Raw genomic sequence first — 19176 nt, forward strand, 5'->3', positions numbered from 1 at the left:
TGATTACTTTTTGATAAATAATTCGTTCTTATTGCGAAATAGGAGCACTATTTATCAATCTGTAATAAAAGACGTGAGGAAATTCTGTATTTTTTAAAGACAAAAATTTTTGAGACGAAATACCCAAAAGAAGTTTGTAATAAAAAAATGAATCCGCCTCAACAATATAGAACTTATCTACAATCTAATATTTTTTCTGCATGTTTGTTGATGTAGCTACATAGAAAATCGAAGGAAAGAGTGATGAAAAACTTATTATACTTACTGATATGGGGTTTTACTGATATTAGTGGTAATTGCCGGTATGAGTGGAATTTTGAGGTATTACTCATTGTTTGATATTAATGCAATATAACTTGATAATTTACCATCAGTAACTAGGCGATTAAAATTTCCAGAATCACCGCTGAGTCAACTGATCCAAAAACCGGGTTTTGCTTGCACGCACAGTGCTGAACAACGTTGCTGGAGAGAGAGACTCAAACTTAGCATTTTTTAGGGCTTTTGGACTAAATGGCATTTTTTGGGTTTAAAGATATCTTCATTTCAATCTGAAAATCGTAAAATTTTGAAGTTTTTTGTTATAAAAAACTTCCACAAGTTTTAAAACTGGGAAACACTTGTCTCTAATCTAATTTATTTTTAAATAATGTTTTTGAACAACTTGGGATCATACCTTTGTACACCTTTGTCAAATAAAAAATAGTTGGCGAATTAGAACCGCTAACTAAATCGGTGTTTTTTTTTTCAGGAGTCTGAGTCCGTGGACCACGAATGCGTGGGCCATGGCGTGGATTGCCTTGGAGGGCGCCCACACCAGCCCGCTGGGCCCTTCCATTATCTCATCAACGAACAAGCAAAGTCCCTGGTCGCGCTGCAAGAACTGCAGAACGAAGTTGGGGCCCTTCTCGAGTTCCGAGACCTTGTCATGGAAACGTTTCCCAACTTGCGCTCGAAGTTGCACCAACAGAACTCAGCTAATTCGACACCAGCCACCATGACAGGTAAAACGATTGCTTCCCATTCCCATGACACGGTTACTTACCACGAAATTTGGTCGTCCTATTTCAGGACACCATGTTCATCACTCCAACATTCCAATATCCATCCGGCCGGGCGATTGGACGCCAGGCATTCGAGTGAGGAAAAAATTGGGCATTTCCAGTGGCAAGGAGAAGAAGAGTGGAAGCGAGTCAGCGGCCGCATCCTCAACTTCAGCCGTCCAGGACTCGGGGTTCAGTACGGAGGCTTCGAGTAAGGAAACTCATAGTGCCTCTTCTACAGTGCCTACGTCTAACTCTGCAACAGGTATGGCAATTTTTCACATCGCAAATTTGAACTGAAGAAGTCTTTGTTTTCTTCAAGCTTAACAAATTACCGATGAAATGGCCTTTCAAATTATTTCGATGATTTTTTTTTTTTAATCACCGGCTTTGCTTTCCACAAATGATTTTTCAATGCGGTCGCACAGCTTTTATGTTGCAATTTTGCCATTTTAAAACATGCCATGACATGTCCAACTTTCATTTTCAAGTCTCTCTCCTTACTGGAAGCACGCATGTATAATGAATTTTTATTCACTAAATGATTTTCTCTTTTTTGAAATAATTAACAACAGTGCATGATTTACGCATTATATTGAAAATCGCAAAACTGTTTAAAACACGGTTTCAAACTTAATATAAAAATAGAGTTTAATTTAAATCTTTTAAAAATACAGCTATACAATTTTAAGCATTGAATAAATGCATGGAAGCATTTAATTATTTTAGGGTCCGTTTATTCACATTCACAAAATTCTGCGGTTTTTTTCTGGAAATACATGATTGAGAAAATTTAAGGATGTTCTATTCTTTGTGCCCGCGTTTTATAAATGTTCTCCTTTTTCGGAAAGAAATGTTTATTTCTTTCATCGAAGACTTGATAACGACCACATTAGTCCAATTACAGAATTGGTATTTCTGGTTACAAGTTTCGTAATATTTTGCTCATTTTCTTTAAACAATTTTTACTAAATTTCAATTTGAAGGTATTTTGCCGTTTTCACCATAATTGCTGCCGCTCAATATCTAAAATTTTTAAATTGTAATTTTTTTTTAAACTGAAATTAGCAAAGTTTGGCAGGATTCAGAAACACTTTTATTATTGAATTATGTAAAAAGTATTTTCAGCTAAAAGGTATTTTTTCGCGAATTAAGCGGACAAATAATTTTTGGAATAAGAAAAATTTTCAAGGTTCAAGTCCCGCCAAAAGCAGTACATTTTTATTATTCCAAAATCTATTTGTCCGCTTAAGTCGCGAAAAATCCCTTTTAGTTAGAATTTTCGGACACGAAAAACTCTTCACTTGGAATTTTTGTTTAAAATTCAATAAACCAGTCATTCATTGTGCGAACAAATTCAATTTCGAGATATTTTATGAACATCCAAAACTTGTTTTGCAAAGAACCCGGCGTTTACTTATGGTTCCTGTTATTTGGCTTTTAGCTTCTAGACTTTCCGAAAATTTAAGGACTTTAAACTTTGGCTCAAGTCTCACCGGAAAATAATAATGCGTATAAAATATACTAAATAATAATAATGAATGCGAATCCTATGATGTTAAAACATTTTAGTTTAAGTACGATTTTGCTAATATAGAATGAACATGAAGCGACACAGTTATCTTCATTTTGAATATAATTAAAGCGAATTATTCAGCTTTGCGTTTTCTTGTTAATGACTTATCTGCTTAAATTGTTGATGCAAAGGAACCATTAACAAAAAAATGCTAATTTAAGAAAGTCATTTCATTTTGCTGAATAAAGTTAAGTGCGTCGCTTCATGTTTATTCAATTTAAGCAACATAAGGTTACTTATTCCAAAATCGGACGTAGATCAAAGAAGCGAAGACTATATCTAAAATTGACCATCAAAATTATAATTTTAATTTATTTATTTTTTTATTAAATTGATTGAATGAAGTTTTGATTAGTTTTCAATTATGTTATTTAAGTTAGAATCACGAAAAATAAGGATTATTTGTATTTGATAATTTATATAGTACACTTTCTTTTATTACTTAAATATACAATATTTATTTTTTCGCAAACTGTTTGAAAACGATAGCAAAATTGCTTTGGAAACTAGTGGTAACATTTCTAAATTAAAATTTCCCAATACTAATTGGGATTTTTTTCCAACTGAGCCTAATCCTACCGAATTATTTCTACTTGCTGAAATATTGATTAATTCAAAATTTAAAAAATAATAACAGGGAGTGAATAAACCGGCCCTTATTCAAACATCCGCTGAGCCAGTTTGTTATCTCACATGATGAACCAACAGAACTGTTGATCTGCGACCTGATAATTGGCAAGTTTATCAGAAAGCGAATAAATCGTCCCTTAAACATATATTTTCTATCTGGAAACAAGCACGGCGCTAATAAATCTCACAAAAAACTCTGGCTTTTTTTCAGGGACCAGTGAGACTGATGAAACTGAAGATGAATTGTGGAGTCTGCTAGACATAATTCACAGAAAAGGCACCCGATTAAAAGATGAAGTTGAAGCTCTTCAAGGTACTCTTCGGGATCAAACGCCATTTGGGGATCCAGACGGGAACTTTCAAAGGGACCTGTTTCATTCTTCTGCTGACGATTTGCGACAACTTAGGCAGGAAAGAGATTTACTACTGGATAGGTAAGTCAATTTTATATGATTCTGATAGGTTCGGGACAGTTAAATAAAAAATTGAATGAAAAACTTAAAAATGGTCAAACTTGTAGAAATTCAACGAAGAAATAGCAAAAAAATGAAGCAACTTTAATTATACTGTTTCAAAGTTTTCGCTCGCTATTAAACAAATTGTTATAGCGTGTAGCGTCTTATTTCGACCTCCATTTTGTAAGCGATCAATTTCTAAATAAGCAATTAAGAACCGAAATTGTCGGTAAAAGCGAATTGCAACAGAAAAATGATGTTTTAATTGGGTCAAAAGAATGACGAACTCGAAACAAGTTTACGAAAACGTTGAATCTGACGATTTAAAAATCGCAATTAGGCTGCAAACTTATTTATGATAAGCAGTATCGCTTTAAACTAAGTGAAATTTCTAGTGGCCATGATCCAAAAATGTGATGTAATCAAATTGCATGTAACCATTCAGAATTGGAACTTAAAATAATAAAATATCCATCCAAACATGTTATATAACAAACTATTTATTGAGTGCTTTTAAAGGGTTTTGTGATAACTTATAGCGCCTCACTGCAGCCTAATCTCAAGGCATCGAATAAAATGTGTCATTGTTCGAGCCGAAATCAATTTTATAGCTTCCAATTGGTATTAAGTTGAGTCCTTAATTGGACTACTTTCATTGAGGTCATTCGTAAATTGAAGCAGCCATTATAATAAAAATGTTAATTATATTCGGAGACATCTGGGCTCGAGTAGTTCATTTGCCTAATATATTTAGGGTTTTAGGTATTCTTTGCTGGTTTCCATTTACATACAAATTTGCTCTCTTTTTATGTCCGGGGTATATTGGAAAAACTTTCCCAGCTTTTATATGAGGCGTCGAAAATTGCACCAGAAAAAAAGCCCTAATTTCAAACATCTTTTCAAATTTACAGATAGTTTCAAAGCAAATATTCTTGCAGTAACAAAAAAATTAATAGCACAGTTAAATAATTAAATAAAACTGATGGTGATGGTATCTACATTGGAGAATCTTATTTAATTCTAACTTTGACGCTCGTCTTGTATAATCCTTTATTGCAAAGGTCATAAATGTAATAAACATTTTTTTAAATACTGTTCCATCTGTTTTATTCGAGTGGCAGAATAAAACCTGAACACTTAAACATTACATTCAAATCACGCCATTTGTTGTGTGCTTGGAATAGAACAATATCCATTCCATTTCCGAGAATTTATTCTGCCTATGGTGGTACAGTTCTTGGAGCAGTCACAATTGTAATGGAAACATAAATGTCAATGCACTCATAATGCAGTTAATGTTATAACAATAAACATGTGTCATTGTCTGACCTAAGATCTGACCTTTAAGTTGTCTCTTTTGATTCGTAATCTTGAAAAAAGTCCAGAAATATTACGAGAACAATGCTGATCAATGTTCATTATGTCAAGCTAAAACGCTATTCTTCGTTTTTTTTTGTTTATATTGAAATTTGATGTTCAATTTCGAGACCCAACTACCATGTTCATGACAAAGTTAAAATCCCTTTTTTATACTTGTGATATTTGAGACGCTCTAAAATAACTGGTATTGATTATGGTACTGACATATTTTTTCAAAATCCGTCCTAAATGGTTTATTTTACAGTTTTTAGCCGTACTTTCTTTGCACTGTTTTTAGTACCAAACCCATGGATCCGCGTTAGTGCATTTTTTTCAATCTCATTCACTGTACAAGAAATAACTAGTCCGTATTTGATTCGCCTGCTCTAGTTGAGCCGGAACAACCCAGCTGAACTTGATCGTTTATTGTGGGTACGCTTCGGTGTTTTTTCATCTAAATGAAACGCTGTTTTCACTCACGAAGGGCTTTAAGAATCGATTATAAGTTACGGTAGATTTCATTTTTTTCTTTCGTTAAAAACCAAAGCCAATAGTAGATCTTATTTATAGCAGACAAGAAAGTACATTTTTGTAGGTTTGAAGTGACCCAACAAATGGAAATTGAACATGTTCAAGATTCGTTTTTTGTAGTTGAAACGCAAATCGGAGTTAGTTGTAAAGAGTGAATGGCTTTATAAAGAAAGCTAAATGGAGGAATATACATGTATTGTTATGTAAACAATTACTGTAAGATCAAAAATTTTTTGTCGCGGCTTAAGATGAATGTGTGTTTTCGGTTGTTTTAGCATTTTATAAGCACTTTGTAATTTATTTTCTCAAATTGAATTAAATGAAAGCGCTTGATACGTTTAATTGCTAAAATTTCCACAAGTGCAAATTTAGTTTTAGATTTATTGAAATATCGGCTTTTGAGTGGAGTTACTTTCATGCTTTTAAATGCAAATATTTAGATAGAGAGAACGAAGGAGTTTTTACAATTTTTTTTGTTCAACTAAATGTTCTCCCTGTGATAAAAGCAAAAGGCTGTTGAGCCCAACGTCTGCAACTCTCTTGTTTCTCCTCTTTTATACGGCTTGTAACTAAAAGTTCTTAGGTCGATTTGCACGAAGCTGGCAGCAATAATATGCCAACTGTCTTGGATTACTCCAGCTTCAAGCACCATAAAATGTTAAACTCAATAATGTTAAATCGATTCTAAGCCAGTAGAGCTAAAGATAAATATTCGCTATTTAGTTTGTTTCAGTAAATGAAGTAGGAATTTATGAAAAGTTAAAAGTATTGATCACATACACATGAGCAAAACAGAAATTTTTTAAAGCTAGATTACCGCTCTTTGAACAACGTTGAATATCGAATTGAATGAATCTTATTGTTTTTTAGACAGCCCGGTTAACACGTTGAATTTTTTATGGATACACAAACTCAACGTTTATATCACGTAGTTTAGAGTGTAATTTAATGTAAAAACAAGGCCTTGAGCGTAACGAAGTAAGTAAAGTTCTGAAGTAGTTCGTTACAAAAGTCGAAAGTATAAGGACGCTTATTTATGATAATACTTGAGATGCCAGATTAGATAATGTGAGCAGTTTAAGGACGAGAGATGTTTTCCAACCAGGCTTTAGAATTTGCAAGTTTGTTGTTGGCAAATACCAAGAAAGAATGTTCCTGTGTATGTTCTGAGGAGGACACATATGTTTAGTTTGTTTGTTTGAGATTTTTGATGTTCTGATTTTTGTGTCTTTAAAAATAGATCAAGAGAGTTTTTTTAAGAGGCCAGATATGTTTAGTTGATTTGTGTCTAAAAATATTTGATAAATCAATATAAACTCAACTCCGTTGAAGGCAAATGAATAGCTGGTTGAAAATAGTCGGATTAATTAAAGCTTGGACTTGGAAATTGTCGATTGCATGCTTTCTCACGCAATGAATATGAATGCTAATTAGGCTCATACAGAACGAACAATTTACTACGCCAATTTATTCAAAGTTCACGTTTTTTTCCGTATTTCTATTGATTAAGCTGTTTATATTAAATCTATTTAAGAGAATATGAAGAAAATATTTCAGGTCCAATCACTAAAGATATCTGATGGGTGATTGTAAATCTTTTATATCCGATCAGCATCCCAAAATATTGAAAAGAGCGTTTGAGAATAATTAGTTCGCTTCTAGAAGTGCGAAGATGATGTTCTTGCAACTATTTTATTACTGATCGGTGTAAACACCTTCATACAATTGTTACTTTATCTAAAGGCGAATGGTTATCGTTTCACGTATTTTTGGATTGCTTTGGAGGGAAGTCGCGAAAAATCATCCTATAATTTCACATTATCAAAAATCGGATAAATCCAGATTTATAAATGAAACCTTCCTGAACCTGTGCGATATAAAAACATTTTGCTAATGATTTTCTATGTATGGACTCAAAGTATACAACTAGGTAATCGAACTTTGTCAATTTTTCAAAATGTATGCTAAAACTATGTATCCGACAAGATTGTCATGCCGTTTAGAAAACAGAGAACTGACCAATAATCTTGCTTTTATTAAAAGTAATTTAAAGTTTGTAAGTGGAACCATCAAATCGTTAGGGAAACTACACAACAAATCATTGGTTAAGTTCGGTTCAAGAAATAATTGAACAAATTCTACAAACAACACTTTTTTTACATTTTTTTTATCAGAAAACGAAGGATTTTAGGAGTTGAAATATATTTCTTCGGTTTTAAATGGGGAAATTGTACGAAACTCAATTATGGGTCTTACAATGGGGTCAAAATTTAGAAATGCACCTATAACAAGTTGATTTAACATTGAAAAATATTGGATTTTTTACGCAACTGAAAGATTTTGTGCCTTTTTACATCTTAGTATGCTTCTTTGCGAGAAATAGATTTTCTTTGTGCTTTAGTGCTTTTTAATTCGGACTCTCGAAGAGGATAACTTTATGTGTTACATGTCCATCTGAGGATCTTTTCATATAAACCAATTATTCTAATGTTATTTTATATATTTCCAGACTGGCGGAAATGGAAGCAGAAGTCCTGGCAGGTCGACTGCATACATCCCGTCTTCAGGAAGATCTGGAAAACCTTCTGTCCGCCAAGCACGACTTGGAGGAGCAACTGAAGGCGATCGTGTCCCAACGAGGTGAAGTGAACTCCCGCATCCATGATCTTCATTTGCAATTTGTGGCAAAAAGTGCTAGTGATGAGAAACTGAAACTATTGAGTGGTGATCGTAAAGAGTCTAGTCAAATACAGCCAGTGTGGACAACGCCCCCGGTTTTGAGTAGGCGGCTTTCTTGTAGTGAGTTAGATACAGTTCTCGGCAATCAGGTGCCCAAAGTTTCAATGCCAAATCGGAAGAAAATTGCCGCTATTTTGAGAGAGCAGGATCCCGTGGTGTTGCAAAAACATCTCTTGGTTTCGACCGTTCAAAACCAGGTAAGCAAATGATTCATTTGCTATATTTAACAACAATGGTAGTTTGGATACTTAAACTTCTAAGTGGGACGCGGCGGCAATGCCTTTCACATTTAACCATACGTAATTGATACAAATATGTGTGTTTTTTTGTTGCTTTATTGATGTCGGAATGATATGAAACGGATGTCTAAATAATCTTTCTAGCAGCCACTAGTCGGACGTATGGTCATGAGGATGAGCAATGTCAGTAAAAAGTAACAAGTTTAATTTCCTGTGTGGTTTTCCTATCATAAACTATTCATTTTTGCTATCTGAAAAAGCAAATGCAACCTAAATTGAACGCAAGGAAATAAACAAGATAAATAAATGATACGCTTTAAAATCATCAAGCAAAAACCGAATTATGTCATAACTAGCTGAAGAAAAATCGTCCAGTTTGCATTCTGGACATTCCTTAATTGCCGATAACTTTGATTCAATTAATCGCCAGTTTTTGCAGTATATTTCCTATAACGTGACAAAAAACATCCCATTTCACAACTGCCTTGAAAACACGTTTTGTTTCTGATCTGGTCATTTGCTAACAGTTTCAAGTGGCAAACGAAGTTTTGAAACAATTCCGGTAGAACGATCTAAACCTCCTGAAATTCATATCAAGGATTTTTTGTAGCAATTTTTTAATTAAGTATGTACTATACATTCCTAAAGTAAATGTAGAAAAGTGTCAAATTTCGAGCTTGAAATCGATATTTTTAAGCACGTAACGATCGAACTTGAGGAAGTAGGTATGTGGTTTAAGCGACCTTCACCAGAAATTTTATATATTAGCTTACCTATAATCAAGTCGAACTGTTGCCTGCGGGCTGTAATATTGTTAGATCATTCTTTTTCCATGGGGGGCTTAACAACTAGCCTAAAAATAGACGGTCTATTGGTTGAATCGCCTCCAATTAAAATCAATAGGCCTTTAATCCAGTTTGCAACCCGGAATTACTGGTGTGTCATTTCGTTGTGCAATAATACGACTTTTTATAAAATGAATTAAATCGTAACTAGTCTCATTTTAGTACTTTTCATCATATTTTTATTTGCATAAAATTCTCCTGAATGATCCACTTATTAAAAGTCACAGACAGTCTGACCAGATTTGTTGCTTGTATTGAAAACGTGTTTATTAGGATTCAAAGTTGCTCTCGTTTTCAGCACTTTTTATGGCGAAAGTCAAGTGAATTTTTAATGGTATGTAATTATGTATATACCAGTGACCTATCTCCCAAGGCGAAATTTAAGTCATGTGTGTTTAAGAGTGCAACACTTTCAAGGAAAGTATCACACTCACAGCACAATGTTGTTCAATTAAATAGGCCACAGGGAAAAATGGCATTGAAGTGCGAAAACATTTTAATTGTTGTTTGTAAATAATTTAATTATTCAATTAAGTTGTTGGAATTTGTCTTTTTTTTCTTTAAAGAATTTCGCTAATCAGTGTTAGTTGGAAGAAAAATCGTCTGTGTCTGCGACTGATTTACACCCATTACTTCAAAGGCGTTTAGAGTAAATCACTAGAACAGGAACGACACAGTTGGTATTAAACGTGACTTGCCGAACAAATTGTTTAATGGGCTTACACTACTAATACCGGTAATATATGGAAGGAATTGTGGAAGCATAGTTTGTAATTTTAACGACTTAGTAATGGAAATCTCCAATACCCGTTTGGGCAAGAACCGTTCTCAATTAATTACGCTTCAGCTAATAAATAAACATAGTGGCTAGTGAAACTTATATTGCGATTAATCATGCAAGTATTAAAATTCCTTATGTTGAAAAGATGGGTAGTTTTCGCTCTATACGACCCTTGCATTCGAAGTAAAAATATGCAAACCTGATAGATAATCATTTTACTAACAACTTTTCTTCCTAGCGGCATAAATGTATCTTATTTTACGCTATACCGGTACTGCAGGAACAAAAATCAATACTTTAGTATTTTGCAACAGGTTACCAAATTTCCCGTTTTTGTGAATATGGCTGTTTGATCATATAAAAAAAAACAAATAATTAACCTTAACTAATTAACAAAACTAAAAAATGTGTGCAAAAAAAGTAAGTACAAGCGGAAAACGAGAAAAAAGCATCCTTTGTTTTCTTATGGGAAAGTAGTGACTTTAAGTGAGTAAAAAGCGGTGAAAATTTTCCAAAAAACGCCATGTCGAAGTTGTTGGAACGGAATTATCTATAAGGTTAGCAGATTTGCAGCTTGAGGAACTGAAGGGTGTATAAACTCGAAAATGACAAAATTATCGCTTCTGTTATCCACTTTTTTGTGTGAAAACATTTTGTTTGTTGTATTAAAGGATTTGCTCTTGCTTAAAAATCAACTGCATTTCTGTGAATTGATACCCTAATCCTGACCGGTCGTACCCAATTTAACTAAATTGTTACAGGGGCACAAAAACTGCTAGTAAGCTAAGTGCTAAGTAAGCTGCTAAGTACTTGCTCGTGTAATGTTTATGTCTTGGTTATTTCTGTTTTTTATTCTTTCTCTCTGTTAACACCTTATAGTAATACGAAAATTATATATTATATTATTATAGTTATCGAAATCATAAGCCAAAGTATGTCGCTGCTTAAAACAGATTGCGTAATAAAATGGCAAATTTAACACTCCTGAAAAATAATGTCAGTAAGTTTAAGTCGTCTGCTTTCGACTGGCAAACAAACATCAATAATGTTTTAGAGTTTTTTTCTTAACTTTTCAAACATCCTGGCAGATTGAAGGATAAAACGCAAAAGATTGAATGGATGATCCAAAGGCAGATCGCGTTTCTTATGTTGACCTCGTATTACAACCCGGGTAATAAATAAACCCGCATGTTTGTGCTCTAAAAACAAACCTCCTATATACAGGATGGTTAAGATAGCTTCAGATTTTTAACATCGCATTTTATTCATCGAGTTCTACCGCACTTGTTTTATATAATTCTATTGATCAACAGATTCACAGATTAATAAAACATGTCAATAGAACAGTTTTTTTCAGTACATTGCTAAGGGATTTGCCAAAAATATGAAAATATTAAAACTGGTTCACCATGTACCTATAATTATTTATAGATAACAGTAGTAAAAAAATTGCCTACATCATTACCGCAGTGGAATCGACCAAATCGGTTTTCACGTGGCTGACTTACTCGAAGGTAAATTTAAATAAAAAGAAATACCTGCTGGGATATTAATTAACTTTTTATGTCATGATTACGGGTTTTAATTGGTCACCATCCTTGACTGGAACGGTTTGACCTTGTTATTCCAAATTGATGCTGTGCGATGATTCCAACTAGGTCTCAAAACTTAAATTGTTTTTGATGTGAGTGAATTATTTGTAAACTGGTTATTATTAAAAAAATTTAGACCAATTCTAGTTCTGAAATAGGTGTCGGAATCGGATCTTCTGCAAAATAAAAATCTTCCTCGAAAGAAGCGTCTCCATTACTGAAACATGTGATAACGAATGGCCATTTTTTTCATCGTCCGAACTACTTTTCTTCTGTTTGTTTTCTCTTTTTCCTATTTTCAGTAGGCATTGTCTCTTCTGGCACCCTCTCAATTCATTTTTTCCTCCTTTCATTCAGGCTTTTTCTTCGGTTAGTTATTCAAAAACTTTGTTAAGCTAACTTTAGCCTATTCAGAACTTCTTCTGTTGTCAAAACGTCTCCATAAGTTAGAATTAGCTCAAGATAGCAAGCATTCAACAATCTTGGTTGAAAGTGTTCTTTCTTCCACGATTTTCCTTAATTGAAGGCAGTCTCTCATTATTTTTTTTCGAAGTGACTGCAATTGGAATATTCTAGCATTCAGCAGATGCTCGATAAGTTATGTTTCGGTTTTTCACATCAGCGACAACATTAGCAATACCTTCTTTACTGTAGGCCGGTCTACGAGTCTTTGGAACATAGTTTCGAGACATTTGAAAAAATAATATTTTTATTAATCTCGAAATTTAATCATTGTTTACTTTTGCCCCAAAATGTTATTTACAATTACACCATATTACCTTTTTATGGGGGTATATGCAACAATAGAACAAACGGTTTATTAATAAATCAGTATTTATGCGAGTGAAGGTAGATAAAGTAATATATTGTAGCATTTTATAAAACAAGAAAACAATACTTACCTTTAGACAGTACACAGTAATTTTGCATAGGCGACAAAACAACCAACAGCGAATAGTTCGCGGGAATTGAAAAGGGACGCCCTTTCACGGAAAGAAGAAACTGCGGAGGCCTTTATAAGGAGAGGTCGTGAAGCTCTTTAATATTAGCAAACGTAATAGATTTTGCTGTAAATTTAAATTGAAATCTGTGCATGTTTACATTTACCACGACTTACAATTACCCCACTTGACCCGACTCCTATCTCTTCGGACTGTTCCTTTAGCCATGTATCTTTTGCTAGTTTAATTTCATGCTTTACCTCTTTGTCTATGTATCGAAATTTCATATTATCTTTGTTTTTAATTGTCTCCTTTCATCCATTAACGGACGAATATCCTATGTCATCCATTGTTTCTTTTGTATGTGTTTTTAGTTTTAGTACTCCCTTTTGACTTCTAGTTATTTCTGTATTCATTAGAAGCCATTTGTCTTCTATTCCAGTGCTTTGGAGAATTTCCTCCTTTAGATTCGTTAATACTATGTTGATCTCCTTTCTCAAACGTTGATTCATTCAAAGCCTGATTTTGGTCTGACCCAATGTCGGCACTTGGATATGTTCTTGCCGAAATTATCCCATTTTTGTATCTTTGTCTAATCAATACGTAGTCAATTTGGTTCCTCATGATCTGTCCCTCCCGATCTACTGGCATACTTCACTGTAGAAGGAAGGGTTATCACATTTTTAATATACAAACGTTTAACTAATCTAATAAAATAAAAAAGTATTTAATATTATTTATTGGCTGAAAGTTTATAATATTCTTTTCTTTCGCAGGTATTGAAACAGCAGCTGGATACTGCGGGAGGATTAGAATTGGGACTACGTCAAAGATTAGATAAGGCTGTGGAAGAAAACGAAGACTTACGGTTCGAAGTAAGTTTTAAACTTCGGTTTGAAGTAAATTTTCTTATCCCGTCCTGTTTTTAGTCTAGAACTACTTAATACTTTTATAATTTCACCCTTATCTATTACAGCTGGAAAATAGGACTATAGAATTGGAAGGTACCAAAGCTCGAGTGAGAGTGCTTGAAGATCTTCACAAGCCCAACGTTACGAAAAGCACATCACCTGATATTATACCTGATCTCCATGTTACTCAAGACCATAGGCCGTCATCACGAACTGAAATTAGGTAAGTGTCTTATATTCTAATTTAAGCAAGAAAAAACTGTATTTTTGGATTTAGGCTTTGCGAAAAGCTTCCTCTAGTCAAATTATGCTTACTTTTACCAACATGGCGCATAAAAATGTTAATGTACTTTACTTAAAATTACATTAACAATAGAAATAGATTTAGAAAAATGATATCACCATAACAGAACAAACAATGCACAATGTCGCAGTCTAGTAATTTCCACACTCCAGTTTTCATTCCCTAAATAAACTAACCCAGATACTGCGGCTAATGAGAGTAGCATCACATGTAAATGGGCATGTGTTTCATGTTTAATGACACTTATTACACGTTAATTTTGTATGTTTCTTTGCTAGTACTGCAAGTATGAAAGCCATGAGTCCGTTACCGATGAACCTACAAATGGACCATAGCAGTAGTACTGAGTCTGCACATGATCAAACTGAGAGCAATAAGAGTAAAGACAGCAGCGGATCCAAGCGAAGACCTAGCAAGATTCCATTGAAGAGTTATACAGCTCCAAAGCCACCGGGAGGTATGTACTGGTGATTTTTTTTCTCGGTTAAACGGGCGGGAAGTTTGTTGTTTTGAGGTGATTGTTCGTGTTTGCTTTTGATTAGTTTCATGCTCCAAAAATCTAGATCAGCAAATAATACCATCGGCAGCATTGTCGTCGAGCTTGAGCCACATACTCAAACAAACATTACTTGATTAAACTGTTTATTCCACTCTCACTGGAACTATTCGAACACGCCAATTATAGACGATGTCATGCATTAGCTAGTACATAATATAGTAGGCAAGTTAGAGATTATTTCATTTCCGAGCTAATTTTCGTGTAGTTTTTACTCACTTTCCGGTAATTTCCGTAATACTCGCGCATATGGCTGATTTAATCTAAATTAATTAAACGGTGATGCGTAGTTAGTTCCTCACAACTATTTCACAATAACGCTCACTTCTCTTTTTAGGGGCTTGCCAAAATATACCGTTCTTATTAAAAACATGGTCTTATTAAAAGAGAAAAAGTACGTTCAAAAACAATTCAAATCGATTAAAGACTGTAGAGATACTGAAAGAACATCAATATGAATACTCCTAAATAACCAGTTCCAGTTTATTTTTTATTATTCCAACATTTCTTGTTTTATATACGCATTTGATTCTAAAATCCTGGTCTTATAGTGGAATGTTGAACGTTTAAATTTGAATTATTCTGATATCATTTTCCTGCTTCAACAGTACGGGATGGGACGATGGATATTGGTTCGTTATATGGGATATTTTGAAAATGGTAGCAGTTACAGCGAAATCAGTGATGATTTGTTGCTATCAAAAGTTGCTAAAATATAATTATTTTCGTTTGGAATAGAAAAAATTAAGTGACTCAAACAAAAGAACAAATCAAGAGTTCATCTAATTCAAAATTGAGTTAATTTATTTGAAGGAGTAACATGGTGTTACATGGAGAGTATGAGAACAAGTTTATTTTCCGATGAAATTGGGCTTTAATTATGTCTGTCTAACGACTTTTTCTGGTATTGTTGTCACTTTCCATACTAAGCTGGGCCCACATTTGAATACTTTGATTTTTGAAAACTACATTTTCAGTTCTAAAATCCATCCAGATATGTACTTAAATTAAAATAAAATCTAGTCCTTGAAGCCTAACTTCAAGGAAAWATTTAGATACTTTTTTATGCCAGCGAGACATGAGAAACACTCATGTTCATCCATTAATTTCTGCACAAAACTACTGTATCGCAATTGAGAGAAGAAGTAAGTGTGTACACACTGGATAAATCTCAATCATACAAGCCTTTTGTAATAAAGTGTGATTGTGATTCATTCCAAGGATATTTTTTTAAATAATAGTTAAGCAAAGCGCTTTTCACGATTGCGTTTTCATCAGGGCCACTAAAAAGCAACAAAGAAACAGTTTCATCACTTTGTAATCCTTTCATTTTCATTCAGTTTGTACTTTGGGAAATATCCTGCAAATGGATAAGAAAGAAAAAAGGGGTAACTTACCAGGGGCCAAAATACAGCACACCATGGTCAAAATGGTTAAAAGAGTAGAGAATAAACTGACTAGGAAAACGAACTAAAATTATATAAAAAACGAGTACATGAACATGAACTTGACTTGACTCCGGTGATCATCTGATACAGATTGAATATTAAAGACGTTTCCACAAAACTTATTTAAGTTGGCAGGAAGAAGGAGATCCGGGCGAACTGGTAAAATTGTTGTGTACCTAGAAAGTAATGAATGCACACTTAAAACTAAAATAATTCGGTGACTGCCTTGGGCAGTGACAACCCATAGAATCTACTTTAAAAAACATGAGGCTTCACAAACAAACCAATGAAATGTTACAAAGAGAAACAAATAACATACGATGCAGACCCAAAGACAATAAAATATCCAAGGGTTATTTTTTATATCATTGAATCACATACAGACTTTATTACAAAATGCTTGTTTGATTGAATTGTATCGCAATTGCATAGAATTTTTAAGGATTATGTTCGTTACGTTGTGGCTTAACGAAATAATCTGAACGAATCTTTGAGTACTTTGAATCCGGGCGTTCATTTTGTCCCCAAGAAAAAAATATAGGTACTTTGCAATTTACCGCATTCCGACTATTTGCATTTTTTAAGAGTTTTGTTCTTATCTTATTTAATCACCATAGAAAATCATATTAAATGAGCGCATTTCAAAGGCACGGTAAACAGCGGAAAATCAATTTCTCCCGTCATCATACTACAAAACTTTGATTTATTCAACTCACTCCCTATCTGAAAATATTAATTAATTCTGATTAAATATACAGGGTGTCCTTTAAGCATATGATCAAAAGGGCTCTGATACATTCTTGGGCTCAAATGAAAACCATATGACTTAACTTTTCTTAAGAAGCAATGTCCTGCTCATTGAAAATCCAAATTCTTCAAAAAAAATATATATGTTTTTTTAAATATCGGGAGGATGGTACGATTGATTTTTTTGAAACTCGTTGTGAATTTGGTATAAAAACTACTACAACTTTTCATTTGGTAGCTGGAATCAACTGATTTTTGTGTTGATGCACTAATCCTTTTTGAACATTTTTGAGCTGTTTGTAAAATTTTGTAGTATTCAAAGCTTTTGCAAAAAAAAAATTTTGTGTTTTTGTTATTTAACAATCTGATACATTAACTGCAATCGTCTTTGTAAGCGATAATGTTCCTTTTGAATATATTAATTGTCAACCGTTTTATAAATTTCAGGCTACCGACATGGTCAAAGTCTTAGGCCCGTTCGTGTTTTGGAAGCGTTTTCGTCCGAATTGCGTTCATCACAAAACTCGCGAAAAGAAGAAGCGAGGGTTTAGCAAAATATAAAAAGTTCTGATAGTTTTTGAATCCCTCACTTCCGCCTAAAGCGGTTGAACTCGGACATTAGAAACAAATTCATAGCGAGTTTCATTAAAATCCATTACCATTCTCGTGATATTTCAAAAAAGATAATTTTTTTGAAGAACTTTAACGATCAATAGCGAGCAGCCAGACATTTTTTCTTAGTACAAGTTGGTCAGATCGTCTTATTTCGGTCTACAGATTATCATCGTGCCCTTTTGGTCATGTGCGTACGGAACACCCTGTATATGCATCAAAATGTTGCAGTTGAGGTTCTTGATCAGAATTAATTATTCAATTAACAGCAGATTTTACAAATACAAGGAAATATAACTATAACTAAGTAGTAATTAGATATCATGTAGTTCTTGGTAATTAGTTTGACTTTTCACACCCACCACCACCATACACTGAACACCCCATATTCATACGTCATCACGCACCCGCAGGTAAACACAGCCCTGCACCGCGCAGTCGTAGTGGCGAATCGCCACACCGTTCGCACTCGTCACATTCCTGGAGGAACCGAAGCGCTGGAGGAGGAGGAGGCGCGGAAAGCGGCAGCCTGAAGAACTCCCTCCCAAAATCCAGAAATAGCTCTCTGATTTCAGCCAGAGATTCTCTTTCCAGCAAGTTGCGCGGCACCGATTCGCTAGCGAAGAGCAATTCTCCGAATCAGCAAAACAGCCTGAAGAAGACCCCATCCTCCAAGTGGACAGCTCCTAAGGACGAAAAGGTACGGTCCAAAACAACTTCCTCAATATGGAGTTTCTTCAGGCGGGACAGCAATCAATAGCAGGACTTTTTTTTCGTTACGTGCCACACAGTGAGTGGAGTAAGTCAGGCTTTATATTTTATTTTTATTTGCCACGGTCGCTTAATCGGCTTATGCTTGGGATGTATCATATGGGTTCGCTTTGTCCGACGGTCTGTAGCTGGAGTAAGTAGTGTAGAGTAGTTAGTTTGGGTGATATTCACTTTATTCCCATACTTATCGAGATGGCACAGTGTACATATGGAAACACTAAGAATAAACGTTGTTATCAAGCACTAACAATAAGTACACAATCTAACTTAACTTTTTCATTCATCAAAAAATTAGAGAAACGTTTCGTTAAAAATTTTGATATTTTTCAAGGGCCTCTAATGGATATTTAAGCAAGCAAAAGCTACAACAAGAACCATACACTTCTTCAACAAAAATACATTGATGAGAAATTGCTTTAATTAATTTGATCTTGGTATAAAAATTGGTATGTTTTATTTTTCTCAAATGCAAATAAATACTGCAAAATAACATCTTGCCCCAGTAATATTGATACAGTCTTGTTTCACACCAATCGAGTTCAATATGAATTATTAATACCACTTTTTTATTTGATGCAAAAATATTATTTCAAATAATCATTGCGTATCGGCAAATGCGAGATTAATAAGTGTTTCAAGGAACAATGATTGCGCAAACTTGTATAATTAAAGATAATTATTAAATGTTTATAAGCAATTATATCCTGCTCGCTAAGTCTATTTAATTTATTAAGCAAATCCAATATTACACGTAAAATTACAGTCAAAATTAAATGCTGATTTTTTTCACCAGTTTTATATATTTATTTACTATGTTTTAACAGGTTTTTTGTCAACGTGAAATAATTATATTACAATAGCAAATATAAAAATAGTTTATATATTTTTATTAGTTTGCTCTCAATAAGATAGAATATTATGCAAACTTCTGCTGCACTGCCTTGCAAAAATTGTTAATACCAAACTTTAAGAATCTAAGAAAAAGTAAAAGAACTTTAAACTGTCGAGTTAAAGAATTGTTGCGACATCTGTTATGGTTTTTCTATATACCCTTTCAGAAATGTTTATGTTTAAAAATCTGAAAATTTTTTCTCGG

At 33.8% G+C, this 19176-nt stretch overlaps 1 protein-coding gene across 5 annotated transcripts in view; it reads left to right on the forward strand.

Moving 5' to 3' along the window:
• Positions 1–19176, forward strand: part of LOC109541748 — a 90750-nt gene that overhangs the window by 65946 nt on the left and 5628 nt on the right. For 3 of the 5 annotated variants that reach the window (XM_048670678.1, XM_048670677.1, XM_048670679.1), the window contains 8 exons: positions 752–1004; positions 1072–1308; positions 3461–3683; positions 8104–8530; positions 13508–13606; positions 13708–13865; positions 14225–14403; positions 17723–18009. In XM_048670678.1, the coding sequence (XP_048526635.1) occupies positions 752–1004; positions 1072–1308; positions 3461–3683; positions 8104–8530; positions 13508–13606; positions 13708–13865; positions 14225–14403; positions 17723–18009 (1863 nt within the window). Of the gene's footprint in view, positions 1–751; positions 1005–1071; positions 1309–3460; positions 3684–8103; positions 8531–13507; positions 13607–13707; positions 13866–14224; positions 14404–17722; positions 18109–19176 lie in introns of all 5 variants that reach the window. The other 2 variants (XM_048670680.1, XM_048670681.1) reach the window with 2 other exon arrangements.

This window comes from Dendroctonus ponderosae, unplaced genomic scaffold (genome assembly GCF_020466585.1).
Source record: "Dendroctonus ponderosae isolate FM_Combo_2020 unplaced genomic scaffold, Dpon_F_20191213v2 Dpon_F_20191213_1, whole genome shotgun sequence".
In the NCBI taxonomy this organism is placed as follows: domain Eukaryota; kingdom Metazoa; phylum Arthropoda; class Insecta; order Coleoptera; family Curculionidae; genus Dendroctonus; species Dendroctonus ponderosae.